This window comes from Strix aluco, chromosome 17 (assembly GCF_031877795.1).
Source record: "Strix aluco isolate bStrAlu1 chromosome 17, bStrAlu1.hap1, whole genome shotgun sequence".
Classification (NCBI taxonomy): domain Eukaryota; kingdom Metazoa; phylum Chordata; class Aves; order Strigiformes; family Strigidae; genus Strix; species Strix aluco.
The window spans coordinates 11,113,793-11,134,606 of record NC_133947.1 but is presented as its reverse complement, the minus strand read 5'-3'; the positions used below and the strand labels follow the sequence as shown (position 1 = coordinate 11,134,606).

General features: G+C 50.7%; 1 protein-coding gene across 1 annotated transcript; it reads right to left on the bottom strand.

Moving 5' to 3' along the window:
- Positions 1 to 572: 572 nt before the first annotated feature.
- PKIG (cAMP-dependent protein kinase inhibitor gamma) lies at positions 573 to 18,122 on the bottom strand. The gene is made up of 4 exons (XM_074843396.1): positions 17,967 to 18,122; positions 12,498 to 12,565; positions 2,658 to 2,833; positions 573 to 1,505 (listed from the first exon to the last, which is right to left on the bottom strand). The coding sequence occupies exons 3-4, from the start codon at positions 2,806 to 2,808 to the stop codon at positions 1,426 to 1,428; spliced, it is 231 nt and encodes a 76-aa protein (XP_074699497.1). The 5' UTR covers positions 2,809 to 2,833; positions 12,498 to 12,565; positions 17,967 to 18,122; the 3' UTR covers positions 573 to 1,425.
- Between the last annotated feature and the right edge of the window lie 2,692 nt (positions 18,123 to 20,814).

Sequence of the window (20,814 nt, the reverse complement as noted above, 5' to 3'; positions counted from 1 at the left end):
TGTTAGGGTGATGTTTGTCCTTGTGTAACCAGTGGAGAGTATTTCTTGGGCCAGCTCTGCTGTGTCCCTGCACTGGCCATCGATCCCAGCCAGGCTGTAGCTGCCTCCCACAGCTCCGGTGGGATTGGCTCTGCCTGGGCTGGGTGAAACACCAGCGATGTCCTTGTAGCTCTGTGCTGCAGAGGGAAAACACCTCTTCTCACTGGCACCTCTTCTGCTGCTCTGGGCCACTCCACCAAGTCCCAAGCCAGCCTTGTGCTTGACTTCTGGGGTACTAACGTGGAGGGGAGCAGTGCTCCCACGGGTGGTTGAAACACCTGTGAGAAAAGTGCTGCCTGACAGCAAACATGGGAAAGTGGGGGCAGACTTCTAGCATTTTCTGTGCTCAACTACATCTGCTTCCAGCTGGGTGCTGCCAACCCATGGGTTTTCACAGACCCAAACAGAAGGGACTCTCTTGTAACACAGCTCCATATCTCCCTATTGGGGAAAGCTGATGTAACCACCCTGCAGCTCAAGCAGCTGCAAGGCAAAACAGAGGAAGAAGAAACACCCAGGCAGAAAAAAGCACCTTCAGTACTTGAAGGCTCTATTATTTATTCCAACAGCTTATATAGTTTTATCAAACCATCTTTAACACAAAACGTATCTCCTAAAAGAGAGAATGGTGTGAGATCCTACCAGAGATCATCTCAGCTAACAGCTTGCAAAGTAAAGCCTGAAATTCAACAGTCAAACTAGCAAAATGTTTCTCCCCTCCCCTTAACAATATCTTAAAATGCTAAAACCCAAAGAAAAAGATGCCTGTGGCTGGTGTTGCTGGGTCTGTAGGTGGAGCTCATCCACACAGAGCTGTGCTTTGGTCCTTTCCTGATGCTAAGCAGCAGCAGCACAGGTGAATGGTGCTTGACATGAACGACTGGCCGGGTCCCTTCCCCACTGCCCACCCTGACGAGGGGCTGCATGGACAGTCCAGAGGCCAGGTCAGGTCTAAGATGCAGATGAGGGTGACGCTTAGAAAAAACAATAATCTAAATTTCTAATCTATGGAAACAGAATAAATAATAATCTAAATTTGCAAAGGAGGAAGGTACCTTGGACAGGAAAGTCTGATGTGTCTATTATTACTGAAATCGTTTTTTCCCCGAGGGGAAAGTTGCAGCTAAGGCATCTTGAGAATGGCTCATATCACTACAACCACGGCAGCGTTGCTCTAAATTGTTAGGGATGGAAGCAGAAGTCTTTTGGAGGTGCCAGTCCTTGCATACCATCTTGTGGTGCTCTAAACAAAACTGGTTGCAGCAGAGGCATTTGACAGACAACTTGCTGTTCCAGGTTGGCTTTTGTCCACAGATTCAACAGCAAATTCTTGTTTAATGTTCACAGCAAGGCCCTTCTCCTCCCCATCCCACCCCCTGTGCACTGTCATGGGGAGGGGCTGTTTTCTTGCCCCTTTGGTCTTGCTCCAGGGTCGTTCTCAGAAGAAGTGGCATCTCTTTGGCTTTCTGCAGAAGGGAGGATTGGGAAGAAAGCACAGTTAAACTCTGCTGAGAACACAAGCGATCAGTAATTGCTATAGCTGATTTTACTCAGATTGCCACCTGAAGACCTATCACTACCCTCCTGTGGCCAGATATTTGGTTTAAAAGCACTGGGTTCTCCCTTCATGTTCCTGGATTACAAATGCTTCTCCACACATCTGGTGATGCTGGGAGGGAGCCCCGGGGCAGGGATGTGCTCACCTTGTCTAACCTGTAACGGCAACTTGCAAGCACTCCAGGAACGTCTGCCCGACAGCCTGGCAGCTGCCTGAGTTGCTCTCTGCAGAAGAGCTCTAATTTGTGCTTGTTATGGACGGGTGGATGGACACGTGCTAGTATGGACATGTTGGAAGAGGTACAGCTGGGGTAATGTGTTTTAAAGTGTTTTTATAGTTACAGATTGTAGACTGGAGGAGTAAAAGAGTAAAAAACTGAGTTTGCCCTCTGCAGTGGTGCTGTATGTTTTGTTGCTTATTAGTGAAATAAGAGTGGCTGGTTTGCTTGTGCTCTGAGCAGAGGATTCATGCTTCCTGTAGTCAGCCGGCTGGCATATATTGAGCAGAGTGATACTGCTGCCATGTTTGGGCTACAGGGGAAGATTTGCAGATGTCTGGTGGTGTTTAAAATTATTTCTGTTGTTATTTAAATTACTGTTGAACTATCTGAAGGCTGATTTAAAAAAAAAAAGAAAAAACAACCAACAAAGAAAAAGCAAACCACAACCTGCCCCACACTTGATTTTTATAAAGCCTAAGGCACACCTGATGTGTAATTTGCCCTGGGAAGGCTCTTCATCAGTCCATGTCTTGTTTAAGCACTAGAGCCTCTACCAACCAGCCGAGCAAAGGGCCTTGGCTGGAGTGTGCAGTGCTCGTGTGCCAGCAGCCCCGGGACCATCCCATTCACTGCAAGAGCCCCTCGGCCTGGGGAGTTGCCCACTAGCTGAGTGCCCAGCAAACATGAAGGCACTGACTGCAGCAAGGAATGAGATGTTCCTCCTGAGCATCTGTGTGATGGTCCCAGAGACAGCACTGGTCAGCTGGGCTGCCATTTCGTGCCTTCCCCTTCCAGCCTGGGTGCCAGGTGCTGGACTTACTGGTGCCTGCGGCTGCTCACCTGCTCCTTCAACAGCGAGGTCACCTAGGTCCTCGGTCAGCTTGCGCATGCTGATGGTGGTTGCATCTCGTTGGATGTCATGGACAGCGTTCCTCCGACCAGCCCGATCGCAGGAAATAAAGTCAGTGTACGTGCTGGACTCTACCTCCATTGCATCGCTCTACACCTGCAAAACACTGCAGAGAAAACACAGCTGTGAGGTCAAGGATGCTCGGCAAGCCTCGAGTCATGGCTCCCTACAGGTTAGGTTACTCTGTGGAGTTAAATTACAGCATGAAAAAATAGTCCCTGTAACTCTGCTCCAGTTCCTCTAGCAGCAGCTACTGAAATCTCAGATATCAACCCTGTCACGTGGGGCAGCATGTGGGGTGACCCCTCGTGCCGGGTGACCCACCGTGCCGGTGACCCACTCTGTTGGGTGAGGGCAGGAGGGAGGGAAGGATCCATCCCAGGTGCCTTACTGGCCCTTGTTCTATCTTCCCACTGCAAAGCAAGGCAGACAAGACATGTTCCTCTCCTGATTTTCTGGCCTTCTCCTTTAGGAGCTGCAAGGTCACTTGCAACAGCTTTTTTCTACAGAAAAAGCATTACAGAAAAAGCCCTCTTTCCTCCTCAAAATGCCACGGGAGCTTTGAACAGAGGCCAAATTTGGCTCGCTGCATGGGATGGGGATGGGGTGCTGATCCAACCTGAATTTGTAATGGGAAATGATCAGGACCCTGCTGGATACCCGCTGGAAAGCTCAGGGAGCAGGGGAGTATTTTATAGGTACGGGGCTTTGGATCAGTACTGGCCTCCACTGGTTGTCGGATGTCACTGAAAAAGTGTTGGGCTGGATTGCTTTGAGATAAGCACTTTAACATGTGAAAATCAGCCCTTCTGTAAGATATTTGGATCCCTTCACTCCAGGCTTGTGTCTGTGCCAAGTGCAGAGCATGAAGAAAGGCTCGGAGCAGCCACTCGCCACCCGCAAGCACCGCCGTGAGCCAGCTCTTAGTTCAGCCTGATGAGTCCTTAAGTTGTTGGGTTTTCATTTCAGCCGCCGGTTTAACTTGCCAGCATTTGTACAGCACACAGAGTCCAGGGACCTCAGCAGCTCGGGGAATGTATCACAGGCGTCTTGGCTCCCGGACATGGAGCTAGCGAGGGCATGCTGCCTCTGCACTGGAAACCTGGTATTCTTGGTTCCTGCTCCTGTTTAGTCAGTTTGGCACTTAATTTGTTTTTCTGCATGGAAGTTAGAGATTAATTGTTGTCTTATCTGTGATTCTGCTCACTGTAAATAAATGCCTTTAGCCCTGCTGATATTGTCAATATTTGAAGGAGGTCCCGATTAGAAATGTGTGTGTGTAATGAAAAACAATTCAACTTCTTGTCATTCACTTGCTTTTGTGTCTTGCGTTAATGACCCACTAAGAAATTTGCTTAGCCTCCTGTACAAATCCTGCTTAATATTGATCTTCCCACCAGGGAAATCTGCTGGCAGACCACCAGCCTGGGCAGGAATCGCACTCCTCACTCTGTAATCCCCAATGTCATGGCAGTAGAAAGAAGATGCTGGCAAAGATGCAATAGCCATGATAAAAGAGGTTAAATTCTCCTCATTCCTGAGACTGAGCAGAGTGCAGTAACCTAAAACCTGCATAAACCCAGTAGCCCCAGGGGCTCCTCTCTTGGTTCTGATGCCAGCTGAGGGACTGCTGGCACCGGCTCACTGGTGGGACGTTGGGCTTGGCCCACCCAGAGCTCCCAGGAAAACCTGCTTCTCCAAATCCAGCAAATCCTCGCCAACACCTGCCTCCTCGCAGGGCATCCATCTAGCCCCTGTTAAATGAGCCCTTGGAAAAGCTGCATCCTTTGCCCCAGGAAGAGATCCCAGCTGTTGTTTTTCCTCATCTTCCCTCCTTCCTTTCCAGCCCTGCCCTTCCCGGGACGAGGCACCGGCTCTGGATGCAGCAGGCTGGCTGATCTTAGTGAGCAAAGCGCCTTCTCCCCGGGACAGGACGAGCATCCATCATTCCCAGACCAGTCCTCCTCGCAGCTTGCCCGAGCCCAGAGGCTGCTGACCTTCTGTAGCTGCCGGAGAAATGTCAGGTGGACCTGGGAGGCTTCCCTAAGAGCAGTCCACACAAGCCTAGGTCCATCTCCACATCAGCGAGGCCAATCCAGAGCTGATATGCTCAGGAGTCCTCCTACCCTTGAACCAGGGGCTGGACCATCTGGTTTGCAGGATGGACTCCACAAACTGGGCAGCAGGAGCTGGCCAGCCCCCGGGGTGCAGCACTTTCCCCATGTCCCTTGAGGCAGCTGCCCAAGGGAGATGTGCTCAGCTGCGGCAGCGCGGTGCCAACTGACTCCCATCGCATGGGAAAAGGATGGGATCTTGATATAAAATAGGGGAAGGAACAAAGTATGCAGAAGCAAGTCCTGCTCAGGGCAGGTTTGGGTCCCAGCTCTGTGGCCGGGAGATGGCGCGTGTGATTTATTTATTTTCCATGGCTGGGAAAGTTCCTGCCTTTGGCTCTCCATGCAAAGAGCTGGAGCCGGGCGGATTTATGAGCAAAGCTTTCAATTTTGTGCAGTTTTTTTAGGATTTACATGGTGGGCGGCTCTCAAAAGCCTTGCAGGCAGAGATCCCTCCCCGCTGGCAGAGACACTCCAGCCTCTCTGCCTCCGGGAAGCTGTTGGACCAAGGAGGTGATGGGAGCAGTCATCTCAATTTTTGATAGAAAAACCTGATTTTTCAAAGACCACTTCCACATTTGCAGGCAGGTGCAAAACCGTTCAGTGGGTTTTTAGTCAGTGGAAACATCTTTTAACATCTGCCAGGGACAAGAAAGGAACCACCTTCCCTCTTGCCCACGTAGTTCAACCTGAAACTGCGTCACTGTGGACAGTCATTTAGCAGTGGCAGGGCGGTGCAAAGGGGGGGTGCATCATCCATCGGCTCCCCACCTTCGGCTTTTCATACTCCCGTGGGCCGGTGGGAGGGAATGATGTGCCAGCTCTTGCCAGGCATTGCAGGAATAAGCCCACAACACACAAATGCACTACACAAGGGTTTCCAGGGCACTTCAAAGAGATGATTCAACTTGTCCCCAGAGGGTCATTTCCTGCTCCCTTCCCTCCTTGCTGTTGACGGTAACAGAAACGGTCCCTGTGCCCTCGGTGCAGTGTGCCAGCCTGCAGGGACGGGGCAGGGGATGTGTGGCACCGTGACAAAGGGCACTGGCAGAGGGCTGGGACCTGCTGCCCATTGCACATTCCTCAAAAGCTTTTCTGTGCTGCTTGGAGAGAGGCTGTGTCCCCTCCACCGTGGGGACACAGCGCTGCCTGTCCCAGGGCAGCTGACCACAAGTGAAGAAGCCCCTCGCAAGCTGCCACAGACACCAGAGCCACCTCTGTTCCTGTGCCCCCCTGAAATAACCTGGCTTTGCCAAACCTGCTGTTTGGTCTGGACTTATTTTTCTATAGTGTCTTGTGAGGAGTAAAAAATCTGGAGCTGTAATAATCTTGTCTTTGCTGGCATGGACTCAGCTTCTGGAGCAGTTTTGCTGTCAGACTGCAGCTGGGCTCACCGGCATTTTCCAGGGAAGCCACCCAGCAGCTGACGGAGCAGCTGGCTCTGCTCTGGGGGCTGCTGCTAAACCAGCCCTACTCATACTGGGGGTGAATTGTACCCAGTTAGAAGGTAGATGCTAAGAAATTAAAGGGTTAAATATTTCTTCTGCCTTTTGGTAGAAGAAACCAGGGCATTTTTTTGGGGTCAGTTCAATGCCCCTCTCAGTTCCACTCACAAGCCAGCATTTAATTCCCATTTTCCCCCTTTGCCTGCTTCTTCACAGCACAGAACCCAAAGACTACGAGCAAACAGTTACTGCAAGTAATAGAAGAGTGGCAGACAAATGACCTGGAAACACTATGGGCAGGTTAAACTCAACACAGGACCATGCGTCTGCAGAGCAAACACAAGTCCTGCGACCCAAGCCAGCATCCTGGATCTAATTCTGAGGGATCAGATGGATGTTACAGTCACACCCAGCCCCGGCCTCCAGTTTCAAGGAAACCCTTCACACAATATTGCATCTGTCCCTTGTCTAGGTTAAACTATAAGCTTTTTATGGCTAGGAAGGGCTATTTTTGGACTCTGCACTGATGCTGGCTATCAGCAGGCTGCACTGAATTCAGCCAGCTTCCCCTCCACTGCCTGCTTTGCTCCTCCTTTCTGCTCTGCCTCTTACCTCTTGCCTTCCTCAGTATTTTCCTCTCCACCTAACCTGCCTTTTCTGAGGGCACAAAGGGCTTCTAGGTCAGAGAAAGTCCTGTTTGTCTCTGCATGGCATCCGTGACACTTTTGGGCATAAGGCAGCTTAGTCCCCTGCTTAGACATCCTTGCCCTTAGGGTGGCCAGCACAGCACACCTGGGCTGCTGCAAGGAAGGACATTCAAAGGTTAAACACAGCAATGGATTTAGCTGCTTAACTAAACCTGCTCCCACCCTGCTTTCCTTTAGAGACCAACCTGTTCCTTGGGGGGGAGCAGGGGCAGCTGCCCTGCCCGTGCTGTCCCCTGAGACACCCAAGGAGGGGACCTCTGCACCTTGGCCACCCCTGCGGCCGCAGCAGGCAGCCCCAAGGGCAGGGACTGGGACACTGCGGTCCCCGGGCACAGGAGTCCCAGCAGACTCGCGTCCCAGGATGCTGCTGCCTGGCTGTGGCCCCATGCCAGCCCATTGCCAGTGGCAGCTGGAACCAGCTGCGGGTTCTGGTTGGAGATGGCTCCCTCGTCCCACAGCCCAACCAGACACTTGCCCTCCCAGCTGCTTGGTGTCACACCAGAGGATCTAATGCTCTCTTTTGGCCTCCAAACTTCTGAAGCCATAAAGCCACGAAGCCAAGCTAAACCTTGCTGTGTTTCTGGGGTAAAATTTCAAAGTTCTGCTGGCAAACAGGGATGTGACTCCTTCTTGTGCCCATACATTGCATCTCATTTCTCTCTCCTTCATTGCCAGCTACAGGGACCAAGGCCTGAAGCCATACAGTCGCCTTCGAGCTCTCCACATTGTGCAGTGCCCCTTGCCCTTTCATTCCAGGGTACAGTGACTATTATTAGACGTCTCCTGCTGGGGCCGGATCCATAACAACAGCAAAACATACTCAGGAGTGCTGCTGGGCTTTTAAAATATTTACAGTGTAAGATGGTTTACTGCAGAGGGGGGCCTGGTAGAGCACAGACACGAGAGCACCGGGATTTCTGTGCTCCCTGTGGGGCTGCTGTGAGGTTTCCTGCTGGGAGAGTCACATCCAGCGAGGAAGAAAAAAAATCTTGTAGGGCTGAAGCCAGCACTTGAGGTCAGGGGGTTTCCACCAACTGTCTGACAACTTCCATCTGGAATTTTCAGCAAATTTTCCACTGGCTCTTGTCTGGGAACATGCATGAGGGGTTGCACATCAAAGAAGGAGGGCTGTGTAACAGTGTTATCAGGGTTAGAGAGTATTTTTAGACCTGTGCTCATGCCTTAAAAGCCTCACTATGGCTCATAACCCCCATGCACCAGAGCTTAGATCCACGTCCAGCAGCCGAGCTGAAGATGCAGATGTCCTGTTGGGAGCCCGCTCTGGTAGTGGCTACATATGCAACAAGCGTCGGTAAGGCTGGTGATAGGGTCTGCGCCAGGCACAGAGCTCCCCTGCTTTCCTGCTGGGTCTGTGTTCTCCAAAACGTGGTGGTGGTGGGTCTTATTGGCCAGAATTGATGTGCTCCAAACTGCTGAGCCCTGAGTTTCCTGGCTAGGTGAGAAAACAGGCAGGACCAGGGCAGCAGCCTGTTCTCCTACCAGCGCATGTGTGTCCATCTCATGTGCTGAGAAGCTTCTTTCCAGGTAAGAATAGCATGGAAAAGCCTCACTACACTTCAGTGGTGAAGAGATGTCAAGGTTGGGCATGGCACATTGCTATTTTTGGAAGGCTTTTGCTGTGGGATTCCTCGTAGTAACTCTGCACCCTCTGGCTCTTACACTAAATACAATGAATTCAGCCAGCGCAGACATCACAGCTTCTCCAGGCACTGCAGGGGTTTTGCAGGAGCAGAGCTTCTAGGGTTCTCTAGAAATTAGTGGGAAATTACAATTCATATAGGAGGAGGGTAGATACAGCAGGGGAGATTGGAGCTTGGTGTCCATAAACAGATCCATTATTTTGCTTTGGCCTCGTTTTGCAGGATGAAGATCACTTAATGCCTGTAGAACTGGTAACTAATAGCTTAGCCCCAGGTTTAAGAGTAGGCTTGGACTGACTCCTCTACAACTTCACAAATCTTGCACGGAGTGCTACCAAGCTCCCCTAGGCCCTCCCCTCCCTCCTGGCCTTCAGCATATCCCCAGGGACCCCCACTGCAGTGTCCCTGCTGTCCCCAGGCACCTCCTGCCGCCCCACATCCTCCTGACCACTGCCTGGCTCCCAGCTGATGTAAGAGTTGCTCCAGCCAGATTTCAAAATCACAGCCGACCCTTGGCATCGGGGTAGGGTGAGTCCTTATGCGTGCTGCTGTGGGCCCCAGGGGAAGGACTGGGGAGGAGTGGGGGCGGCAGGAGGGGATTGCTCAGCCTCACCAGCATCTCATTAGCGTCAGGATGTGTGGGCGATGGGAGGAGGGAGCCACCCGTCCATCTGGCTGTCCATCTGTCAGGAGGGCAGCCCGGTGCCAGCCTGCATCCCTGTGCAAGGAGCGGGCAGCACCCCTCTGCCAGTCCCTGCGGGGCATGGGTGCTGAGCGTCTGCTCCAAAAATCCTCTGCCACGGGAGGAATCGTGGTTTGCCTTGGCAACAGGGTTTGATGGAGCTCTCTGCTCCTCCCTCCCCTCAGCACCGAGCCTCCGCTGCAGCTTAAGCCTCTTCTGCAGCTTCTCACTAAGTTGATTAATGGAAATAATTGGTCTCTTCATGCATCTGGAGACAGTTGCCGTGACAGCAGTTGTATTTTTGTTTTGTTCCCAGGTCGAGCTTGTTTTTCACATCCCACAGCTTCGAGGTGCTAAATAAATCAGGGCACTCTGGTTCCCCCTCCCTCCTCTGAAAGACGCCCATCCCTCCGAGGGATGGGGTGGCAGATCTGGATGAGGCACGCTTGACCCCGCCGGCCCTAGTTTGTGGCAGGCTGGCACCTTTCTTCCCCCCATTTCTCATCCCCTCAAGCCAGGCTCGCAGCAGGTGGACACAGCTCTCTGACTTCTGCACAGCAAAGAGCAGCGAGCCAAAGCCCACGTGTTCACCCAGCGCAGCCATGAGCACCCATTGCCTGGTGAGCCAGCACCCACGGGTCTCTCTGTCCCCTGCAGAGACCCTTTCAATGCTGTAAGGGGTATGAGGGTACAAGTCCCTTCTCCATTATTTTTAATTTCTCCCAACTTCTTATTGAGCTTTATATGTCAACATATTTTTACATGAACAAAACCAGTGACTGTGTGGCAGATCTGCTAATGCCTGAACTTGCAAAGCAGATGAGCCGCAGACCGGTCACTTTAAACCCTCCAGCTGAAAAAGGTCCACAGCTGCTATTACAGGCATGTTCCAGGAAGACTCATGTATTCTTCCTGCTTGTGATGTGCAGAGGTCATGGGGTGGATTCCTTTGCAGTGTGGATCCCCTTCAGACTTGGGTTTTCTGCCTTCCCCCAAATCATTCAGGGAAAAAAATCCCTGCTGAATTTCACCGCAAAGGCTGAAAACTCCCCAGTGGTCCCACAGCTGTTCTGAACACAGCAAGGCACTGACCTCTGAGTGAACATCACCTACTCAGACCCCATGTAAATTCCTGGCCCAGGGATGCTCAGCCCCAGCACAACCTTCCCAACACTTTGCAGGCTTCCCTGGGCAAGGAGAAGTCAAATAAGTGCAGAGGAAATGCAGCTGGGGATATTTTCTAGCACAGCTGCCCCTGTCATGTATAAAAGGAAGGTGAAGCCACAGTAGGTCTTGATGGGATAGCTCTGGTTTTGGGTGGAGGAAGATCTTCGTGCAAGAACAGAGGTAAGCAAGGATGGGTCTTTTATGCCTAGCAGGAAAAAGAGCAATCTTGTCCAGCTTTTGTTAGTGATCTGAGGAGTTGAGCTCTGCTGCTGTGTGAAGGTAGTGCTTGCATGGCTGGGAAGGAGAGCTTAGCCTGGAGGAGCTGCTGTGCAGGCTGTAACTATGCAGTTTTGAGTGCTGGTAGTTGAGGAGCCTCTGCTTAGCACAGGGTGCATGAAGCTGAGAGCCACCTGCCTTGGCTTTTCCTCATTCAGGCTTGCACAATCCCATAGGAGCTCACATCCAGCATCCAAAGAGTCCTTCTGACTTGGTGTGCTGTAAGGGACTGATCGAGAAGCTGTGAAACCTCCTGAGGTGCAAGAGCCCTGGCAGCTCCCAGCAGTGCCTAAAAATAACCAGGGCAACTCTTAAGAGTGTCAGTGTGGAATGAGGCTGATTAGCAAAGCCAGGCTTAGCTGTGCTCCCTGGAGCTGGCTGCCTTGTCCATCCACCCCACAGCACAGCAGAAAGCCACCGGCGGGACTCCCAGCCCAGGGCAGGGGGCAGATCTGTCTCCGGGAGTGTGAGAAGGACTGGGGGGCTGGGATGACACTATTGGTGCTTTGCATACAATAGAAAAGAGAAGTGTGGGAGTTAAAAACAGGCTGGCAGTGAGAGGTGGCTGAGCTAAGCCCTTTCAGGTGGCTCCATGGCTTCTCTCACCCATTGAAATCAGTAGTCCCTTTGGCTGTGCTACCCTGCTGGGCCCCCTACCTGGGCAGAGAAAGCTCTGCTGGCCTGCACAACCCTTTCTCTGAGTATTTCTGTGACAGATGGAGAATTTTTGTACATCTGTGTTGGGTGATAGCAGCTTCTGATCCTTTCTGCAGGCAGGGTAAATCTGTCTGCGTACGTCACCAGGGATATGACATCTAGACATGAGTTGAAGCAGTGCTCGAGACATGCCTGTAACGTTACACTGGGGATGCTCAGCAATCATTGCAAGTTATAGTCTCAGAAAAGGGAACGCTTCTAACAAAATGAATTGCCAACTATTTAATGGTACACTAAAATGCAGCTTGCATGTAGAAGGACTTGGGGTGTCTCTAGCTTACACGGGAAAGATGCTGGATACAAGAGATGAACTGCTCTGAGAGACCTGCATATCTACATGCACCAGAGAATCCTGAGATCCTGTATTGCCAAATCTGCAAACAATATGGCCATGGCAGCTCTGTGTAAGGGAAAGCTCAGCACAGGAACAAGAGAAGGCAGCAAGATGATCTGAGGACTGAGGAGATGCTCTGAGGGCAGCAGACATGGGAGTGAAACCACAGAAAGGGCTGTCTGAGCTGGTGGATCTGCCATTTACGCAAGTGCCACAAAAGGTTAAACTTTGGGTGTTCCCTGGATCTTGCTGGGCTGACTCTATGTGCAGAGGAAAACTCGTTTACATGGTTATGTATGGACAAACAATATTCCCATGTAAAGCATGCGGACAGCCTGTGAGCAGGATTTGCACACAATGTCCCCGCTGCGGGCAGGGGAGAGGCTGTGCAGCACAGCTTGCACTAGGGGCTGCCCTGAGAGTCAGCACTGGAATGTGACTTGGTAAAATACATGGCTGTGAAGTATGGAAAATAGAGCAGGAAAGTCATTATGGCAAGAAAGTCAAATTATTGACTTTTTTTTTTTCCTCTTGGCTTCCTAGCATCTAGTAATTCAGAATACAGGTCAAATGACTCTATGAAACAGCAAGGAAAAAACACATTCCTGTTTATGTAACATCTCCCTGTGAATAAAAAATTATATCTGTCCATAGTGTGAATCCCTACCTGATTCAGTTGACTTTCCTTCTGGACATGACTTCAAACAAGCTTCATACGCAGCAGGACAGCAGCTTCTGGGGAAGGATAAGAAAACAAACGTAAGAAAACATTATCTGTGCTTTCGTTGGGTAGCATAAAGCTCAGCTGTTTTTTCCACTGTCAGCAACTAGGATGGCAAGGGGGATGCAGGGTCTGACAGGGCTCTGCCCAGCAGGCTCAGCCAAAACCCAGCCTGGCGAGCACAGAGACACCGACTGAAGGGCTGCAGGATGGTGGTGTTCGTATGGCACCTCCTCAGGAGGGTTTGCGCTAACAGAGATTTGGCCTGTGGTGTCTAAGAGCAAGGGAACTCCAGTCATGGGCCTGGCCTCACAGAGTTCTCTTTGGTTTTGCTTCTCCTTTTGTTAACTTCATGTGGGTGTGCTGGGGAGAACTGAGGCAACTCGTGTCTCCTGACCTGCGCCACGGGGGACCCGGTGGTTGCCTCGAGAGTATAAATGAATACTGGTTTGCAGCTCCGCTGCCCTTTAAAGAAGTGGAACTCCCATGTCAGCCTCTCACAGGCAAAAGGGGAAATTTGGTCTGGTAGTTTTAGTTGCCTTGCTTGGTCTGTTTTCTGCTTCTTGGGTTTCTTTGCTGTTTGTGCACAGATGTGCCGCCTTCTGCTGTCCCCAAGCCCCACTAAAAGACATTTCCTCTGTGGCCTTAACATCTGTGGGTGCATTGCAATCTCCTGACCTGCAGAGCCCAGCCAACAAGACACTTGCTTATTTTAGCAGCTGTTTCAGCTTTCAGACTTTCTGGAACATCATGGACTGTTTTTTTCACTTCATCCCAGGGACAAATACTAGAACAGAAAGCAAGAGATGAACCATTTAACCATATAAGCAGTAGTTCATCCAGCAATTCATCTGTCTGGCCCATCTGGGTTGAGTACCACTCTGACTGGAACTATTCCCCATTGTTTTCCAAGCTGGGACAGATCTACAGCCTTTCTTTTTTTTTTTTTTTTTTTTTTTTGACCCACTTTTAAAACTCCCTAGTTGTTGGAGCTGACAACTTGCTAGCTCTGGCTCTGCTTCAAGGACAGGGCACTTGTTGCTTCTGTGTGTCAGTTTGCCCATCTGTTAAATGGAGCTATTAATACTCGCTCCCCTTGCTAGATGCTTCAAATATTTGTAAAGCACCTTCAGATCTGCAGATGACAGGCTTACAGTGGAAAATACTAATTATGATCATGACAGTAGCCAAACAAAGATACAGGGATTTAACAATACACTTTTGTTAGTGTTTACCCCATTTACAGTGAAGTGCTTACTGGAAACACTGGACCGGAAAAGAAACGGTATTTCCACAACTCTGGGAATATGCATTGCCCTTTTAGGGCACCAAGGAGGCAAACAAAAGCAGGAAGGAAGCAAGCCAGCTTTGGAAATCCACGAGTCTTTATTTTCCTCCTTTGCCTTCCTGCCTCACTCTGGCTCTTGTGTTACGCAGCCCAAACAGTTAAACCTCCAGCACTTCAGATGTGTTGCAAAATATCTCAAAATACATGGCCCTTTGCCAAGAGAGGCTTAAAGCAAATTGGAGCGATGATGCTCTGAAGTAGAAGTTATCACTGAGCAGCCCTGTTCCTGATGGGATATGGGGGGGAAGCACCCATTTTCTCTCAAAAAAGCTGATTTTGGAGACAGAAACTCTTTAGCAACTGGTATTGGCTTTCCAACCCTGCAGATCTGGCTCTGGCTAGATGTTTCTCCCCACAGCCCTTGCTTCAGAATCTGCAAACCTGAAGCTGGGCCCCTTGCTCCATCCCCAAAGGCTCACCCCCTTCTGGCTCATCCAGTCCTGCAGCTCCCAGCATGATGGGAAGAGCTCTGAAAGCCCCTCTGTGCACAGGCCAGGCAATATCCCACACAGGGAGTTTGCGGATTTAAGGGTGGTGAGGTGGATTAGTCGATGCAGTGTGACTAAGGATGGGCTGAAGTAACTTGCTAAAGAACGCTTCACATTTGCTGATCTAGTCCTATAAGCCATCAAGGCACCACAGATTATTTTGGGACCCCTGTGGAAATGTTCATTGGATAGCTAAAGATCCATACCCCAACAGGAATGAATTACAAGGGCATCAGCGTGATGCACGTGTTTGGGGTTCAGATTCCCTCTATGTACATCAGCTGTTACCCAAAAGGAACAAACACACAAAACAAACTTGGTGCTCTCAGCATTGCTTCAAAAGGAATATATGTTCCAGACAAACCCAGAATGCTTTTTTTTCAGAATTCAGCTTTATTCTACACAACAGCTGTTATGGTGCTGCTTTTGATCCAGAGAGGAAATCCTTTCTGGTTTCAAGCAAGGTGATGGCAGCAGAGAGAAGGTTGTTCTTCTGTCTCTGGACTCCAGGGTAAACAACAGGCTGTACGCATCGCTGCTCAGAACAGGAACCCACTCCTCCTGGCACAGACTGAGATGCCTCATTTCGTGCCCTGTCCCCAGTAGCAGCTGGCATCCTTGGCCTCAGAGGTGCAAGAAAACTTGTAATTGTAGTGGAATATTTTTCGTAAGTCACTAATTACTCTGAACCAGGTTTTATAATCCTTAAAATGCAATATCCTCTTAATCATACCTAGAATTGTTTTGTTACTGGGATAACTACCTGATACCCATAAAACGCCTTCTGAGCTCTTTGTTCCAGTGATATCTCGTGGCAATGAGCACCACAGATTAATTACACTTTGTGGAAACAGTAATTCCAGTAAACTTGATGACGCTCCAGTGGGGATATGTTTGGCTTATTACATCATGGCAAATATCAACAGAAGTTGGCATTTCGGCACTCGCTGGGGAGTTCCCGAGGCAGCAGCTTGTGACCAACAACGTGCCGGCATGGAGGAGCCGTGCAAAGAGCACTGAGCCTCTCCGGGGCTGTACGGGGAAGGAAGCGTTTGGGAACTCACCATGCAAACCAGAAACGGGTGGTGTAAAGTACAGATTCCCGTAGGCTCAAAGGGAGTGAGAGTTTTGAAATGGGGGAATAGGTGGTTCATAGTTCAACCACTGCTCTTGGTGCTCGTGCTATAGGTGCCAGCTGAGTCCTGGAGTGGTGTCTCGACCTCTCTAACTGCCGTCATGAGGAGCTGGGGACAAAGTCCACACAACAGCTGAACCTTCCCTTCTTGCTGGCTGGTGCTAGAAAGCCTTGGGAGCCGCTCCCTTTATGACTTGGCTTTTTCTAGTCATGGACTAGAGATAACTAGAAGCATGTGGGTTTTTCCCTCTCATCCTCTCTAAAATGAGTACTGTGATGGAAAATTTGTCTTCTGATCAGTCCATATATACAGGTGATGTTAAGAAAACCCTTAAGCATATGGAGAAATAATTGGAATGTGAAAATGGGAGAGACCAGAACAGGGTGGCATAGAAAGGCAAACAAAAAGCTGGGTTGAGGCTTCTGCTGTTCCTTATGGACTTGTAGATTCATCCCTGATTCTGCCACAGACCTGTATGAGCCCAGGAAAATCATCTGCTTTCTGTGTAACCCATGTAAAATAGGAATAATGCTGGTGTTTGGTTACCCAGACAGGCTGGAGGGATTGATGCACAGCAGTATGCTGCAGGAACTGCCTCTGAAACGTGGGAGATTAAGAAATGTTAGCAACTTGGAAAACATTTTCCATAGCTATCTGGGGGGGGAAAGGGTTGTATGCTTGTGGGTATTCCTCTCGGTGGGCTCAAAAGGAGATGTACCTTTATTTGGAATAAGAGGATAAGGGGGGAAAAAAGCAAAACTCCACATTCTAGCTCATTGTGTGCCTGTACACCTCCTCAGAATCAGCCACTGAGTACAGAAGTACCAGGTGGTTGAAAAATGCATGGCTATGAACATTCTTGGGTTTCCATCATGACCAAGCCTACTCTGGGAGCCTATGTATTATATTTAATGGTCTCCAGCTCTTTGAGGCATCTGACCCTGCACTGGAAAGTGTCCCTGAAAATGATGGTATGGGGGACTCCTACGTCTGCTGCGTGGAGCTCAGTCTGAAGGACTCAATGCCTTGTTCTGTGTTAGAGGTATGTTAAGTGCTATTGGTGCCTCCATGTTTGTAAATGGTCATTTAACCTACATCTGCACTATGAATGAACCCAGGCATTGAGGATCTCTTCATGCATCCTTCTTTCCCAAACGCTATCCCTCATGAGAGCAGAAACGTGACAATTTCTCAGTTGAGTGGCCATGCGTTAGCACCGTGGCCCTTTCCAGCCAAGGTGTGCCCCACAGCTACCCAAGCCAGGCATGCCAACCTCGCTGTGAGCAAACAGCCCAGAGCTGGAGGGGCTGCAACCAACTGATGGGCTCTGCCACTCAGTCAAGTCACCTCCACACCACGTCTCCTCTCATCCTTGCACTGCTGCAGTACCCCCTCTGCAGCTGCCTCTTGCTCATTTGACCCCAGTGTGTCCTCCTCTTAGTTTATGCCACCAGCCCAGCCACCCAGGCATTGCTTCTGGGTTTGCGGCTAAACGTGGCTCTTGTTCTGTCGACCAATTTACCCCTTCCAAGCAAAGGGAAACATTTCCCAAACACCCCTCTGGGGCCAAGGCATTACATGCATGTGAAAGCTCACCACTGAGGCTCGCTACCAGCTGCTTAGGGGAATCCAGAGAGAGGAGAGAAAGACACACAGCTCTGAGGTGGAGGAATTTGCAAAGCCTCCTGAGAATACCACCACACAGCAGTTCTTTTTTTATCCCAAGTCTTTGCCTTTTAAAACGTTTACTTGGAAAGCTGGATGCCAGCAAGTCTCCGAGCCCACTTCCACCACCATGCTTCGCAAAGCCCTCGCTTGAGGTTCAGAGGGGACCCTTGGGCAGCCCTGCAGCTCCTGACAGCCCTAAGGATGGATTCACACCATGGCCCTGCGCAGACGGTGCACCGGGAGCCTGTCCTGCAGGCTGGCATCCATTCCTGTGGTGCATGGAGCCACCCCGATGTGGTAAGGGATTCCCTTCAGCGGGTCACTCAGAATAAATGGACACATGTCAGAAATGAGGCCAGAAATCTCCATGGGGTCACTGATCCATGGTCCTTTGTGATTTTGAACTGCCAAGTCTGCTCTCCCTGCTACCCCTTCACAGCAAGTACTGAACTGCATTATCTTCCAAGTGAAACGGCAGCCACATCCCTGCCATCAGCCTACAAGCAGTTTCTCCCAACAGCAGAAAAACCAGGATGCAGCTTAGTTTTACAGCCCACAGTCTGTGGGCAGCAAAATCTCGCTGTTCAGTCAGTTAGGCAAAAGTTAACTGTATCTCTAAACAAATCCCCCCTTCGCAGCGTGGCTCCGGCTCCCACGCCAGGGACCACTGGAGCGCAGCCCCTCGCTGTGCTGCCAGGCAGGTCTCCTGGCCACTGACCATCACAGCCCGTTGCCAGCCCCACGCGCCCGCAGCAGCGTGCACAGCCCTACTTACGGCCACCCCGGCTCCCGCTGCTTCTTGAATCCCAAATTCCGTGGTCCCGCCGCCGAGGAAGAAATCAAGGCTGGATTACACCCTCCTGGCGTCTCTGCCCGGTGTGACCAGCAGCCAAGCCGGCCGGGGAAGTCACAGCCAGTTTCAGACTTGCAGTTTCCTTGTACTGGGAGCTGCTAAATGAAGTTGCACTTCTGGGGCCGAGGGGCGTGTTCTCCTCCGCTCCCGAGTCAGTCCCTGCTTGCTGTAATCCAATGCTCATCCCGATGATGTCAAGCAGCTACCGCTCGGCTCCTACCTTACAGTCGGCAGGAGGGATCCGTTTCCTTTTCACAGCGATCTTTGTTTAGCTTCGCCTTGTAACCCCATCTCCTGGCAGCTGCATGTGCCCGAACATCCTTCCTTCGACGCTCGGCGCTTGGCTTTTACTGCAGGGCGCTTCCTCCTGCCCGCCGCTGCCCCAGGTTTCTCCGGTGCATCACTCAGGTGCATGCCCCAGCTGCATCCCGCTGTTCATCCTCTGCATCAGGGCCTGGCCAAAGGCACCATCGCACCCCACACTGACTGAGCTGTTTCACCAGGTGTAGCACCAGGGAAGTGCTTCCCAAGAAAAAAATATAGCTTTGTGTCTTTTAAGAGTGCCTTTTGCTCTGCTGACTCCCACAGCGTAAAATCCAAGTGTACTTCAGCTCATCTGCCCCTGGGTGCCAGCCTTATTTGGGGGTGAAATGCAGAGCTGGTGACAGCACCCAGATTTAAAGGGGGAAGGTGTTTAGGGCAAGGCAATACCACCTATCAAGCACATACCTTTGTATCCACCCTGCTGTGAAGCACAGCCTGGGAGCTCTCGGTGAGCTCAGGGTGACTCCAGGAGAAGAGGAAGTTTTGGCTGTTCTTGGCACTGCAGGTGTCCAGGAACGTCCCTCTGGGTGGTATCACCTCCCTGTGTGACATCTGCCTTGGAGACCCCACTGGGAGGCTGAAGCCAGATGAACAAGCTGGTTGCAGTGCCAGGTGTCCAGTCATCCTCCTGGCCCATGCTCCTGCCCAGCCCTACCAGCGTGGTGGGAAGATGTGTGAGCACACAAAGGTGTACATATTGCTGCCTGCTCCTGCCTGAACACCTGGACTGGAACAGTGCTCATTAGTGCTAATTGCTTTGCTGAGAGAGTGAAAGACCACTCGGTCCCTGCTGTAAGGACACTCCAGTCCTCAGCCTTGTAAGGGGGAGAAGAAGTGGCACAACTCAACTGGAGAGCACAAAGGGTGGTTGCCAAGGACCGGATCCCGTCCCCACTCAAGCTAGACAAGATCTTATTTCAAGTTGTGTGCAAAGTGAGCAGTGTGAGCCAGGAGGACTTGGCTCTCCCAACCTGCCATCTTGCTGAGCACCAGACAGATGCAGAAGCAGCAGCTCTCCCATGACAGATGGGCCCCAGAGCTGTTCGGTGCCGGCGAGGAGCACCAGCCTCTCCTCTTGCCCCGGCACCAGCTGCGCAGCTGGACCTGCTCCACATCCACTGGCCTCACCGCCTCCAGCCAGAATCTGTTTGTGTGTGCCCAAAAACATGCTGTTTGCTGTGGTAGATACCCACACCCCTGCCATCGCACGCAGGAAGAGATAAAAACACCAACAAAAGCAACAGGCAGTGCAGGAAACACCCTGATGACAATACCAAGGCACGGAGGAAGGGGAACAGACCTCAACAGAGCAAAACATACCCATGCTCAGTGCATCCCCAAACGGACCTCGTGTTGCTCTGCCTCCTGATTCAATTTGGTTTTATTTAAAAAACAGCCCCAGGAAGCCAGCTTGATCGCTTGAGATGTATCACTTGGCAGAAAGTCATCTCTCTCCAGTGCTTTTGAGTCACGCGTTACTACTTACCCGAAAGTAACGGTAAGAGATTCACAATGCCCTGCCTGTCTTCATGAGATGCAGCGGATGGAGGAGGGCTCTGCTGCGCTGTGCCGAGGGACCAGCACAGCCTCGGGAGGTTGCTATGCTCACCCAGCCAAGGCTGCAGTTTTCTCTTTACTTCAGCTCATATTTGAATGAGATCCAGAAGGCTACAGCTTTACACTAATGCTTGGACTGCGGGGTTTGAAGGCCAAATCTGGTAAGGATGCAAATGCTACACCACCAACCCAGGCATTTTCTTGGCAGCCTGTAGCCAGCACCATTACAATGCAAGCAATATATAGCAATGGCAACAACAAACTTTGGAAAGCCAGGAGCACAGTGTATGTACTTTTAAAATTAAATGTGTCTTGCCTTACTCAGACCTCCCAATCCTGTGTGTCTGGACCTGGGAACAAGTCCCCCAAAGCATCCATCAAAGAGTTTGTCCTTTTCTGCACACACTCACATGTCCCTACAGTGACCTCCTCATCCCCTGTCTACTAATACTATCCCCTACAAGGACTGGTCAAACATTTCCCATCAAAACTCTTTTTAAGCAGAAAAAAGCAGTTTGCGATTTTCTACAGAATGTATCTTTTCTTCATAAGGGAAAAAATAAAAATATATATAATATATAAAAAGGTGCCAAAAAGTTTGCCTGAAATCTTAACACATTAGGATAAAAATGCATGGCTTTCAACGTGTTCAGTCTTCCTGTTTTTAAATGAAAGTTGACATTTGTCCCTGGAAATCCACCTGAACATCTAGCTAATTCTCAGGTTCACCATCTCTTGCCCTTTTGCTTCATGCACTGTAAGATGTTCACCCAGAGGTGTGAGCTATGAATAAATGCAGCTCCTATCTCACCATAAGGAGAAGACATTATAGCTGCCTGGCCTGGCACACTCCGCCTGATGGATGGTGTTACAGTCTTGAGCCGACTGC

Excerpts from the sequence above, each read along its gene's own strand:
- PKIG (XM_074843396.1), bottom strand. The coding sequence starts at position 2,808 with ATGGAGGTAGAGTCCAGCACGTACACTGACTTTATTTCCTGCGATCGG. Across the intron at positions 1,506-2,657 it reads CCTCGCTGTTGAAGGAGCAG|AAAGCCAAAGAGATGCCACT; the intron begins GTGAGCAGCCGC and ends TCCCTTCTGCAG.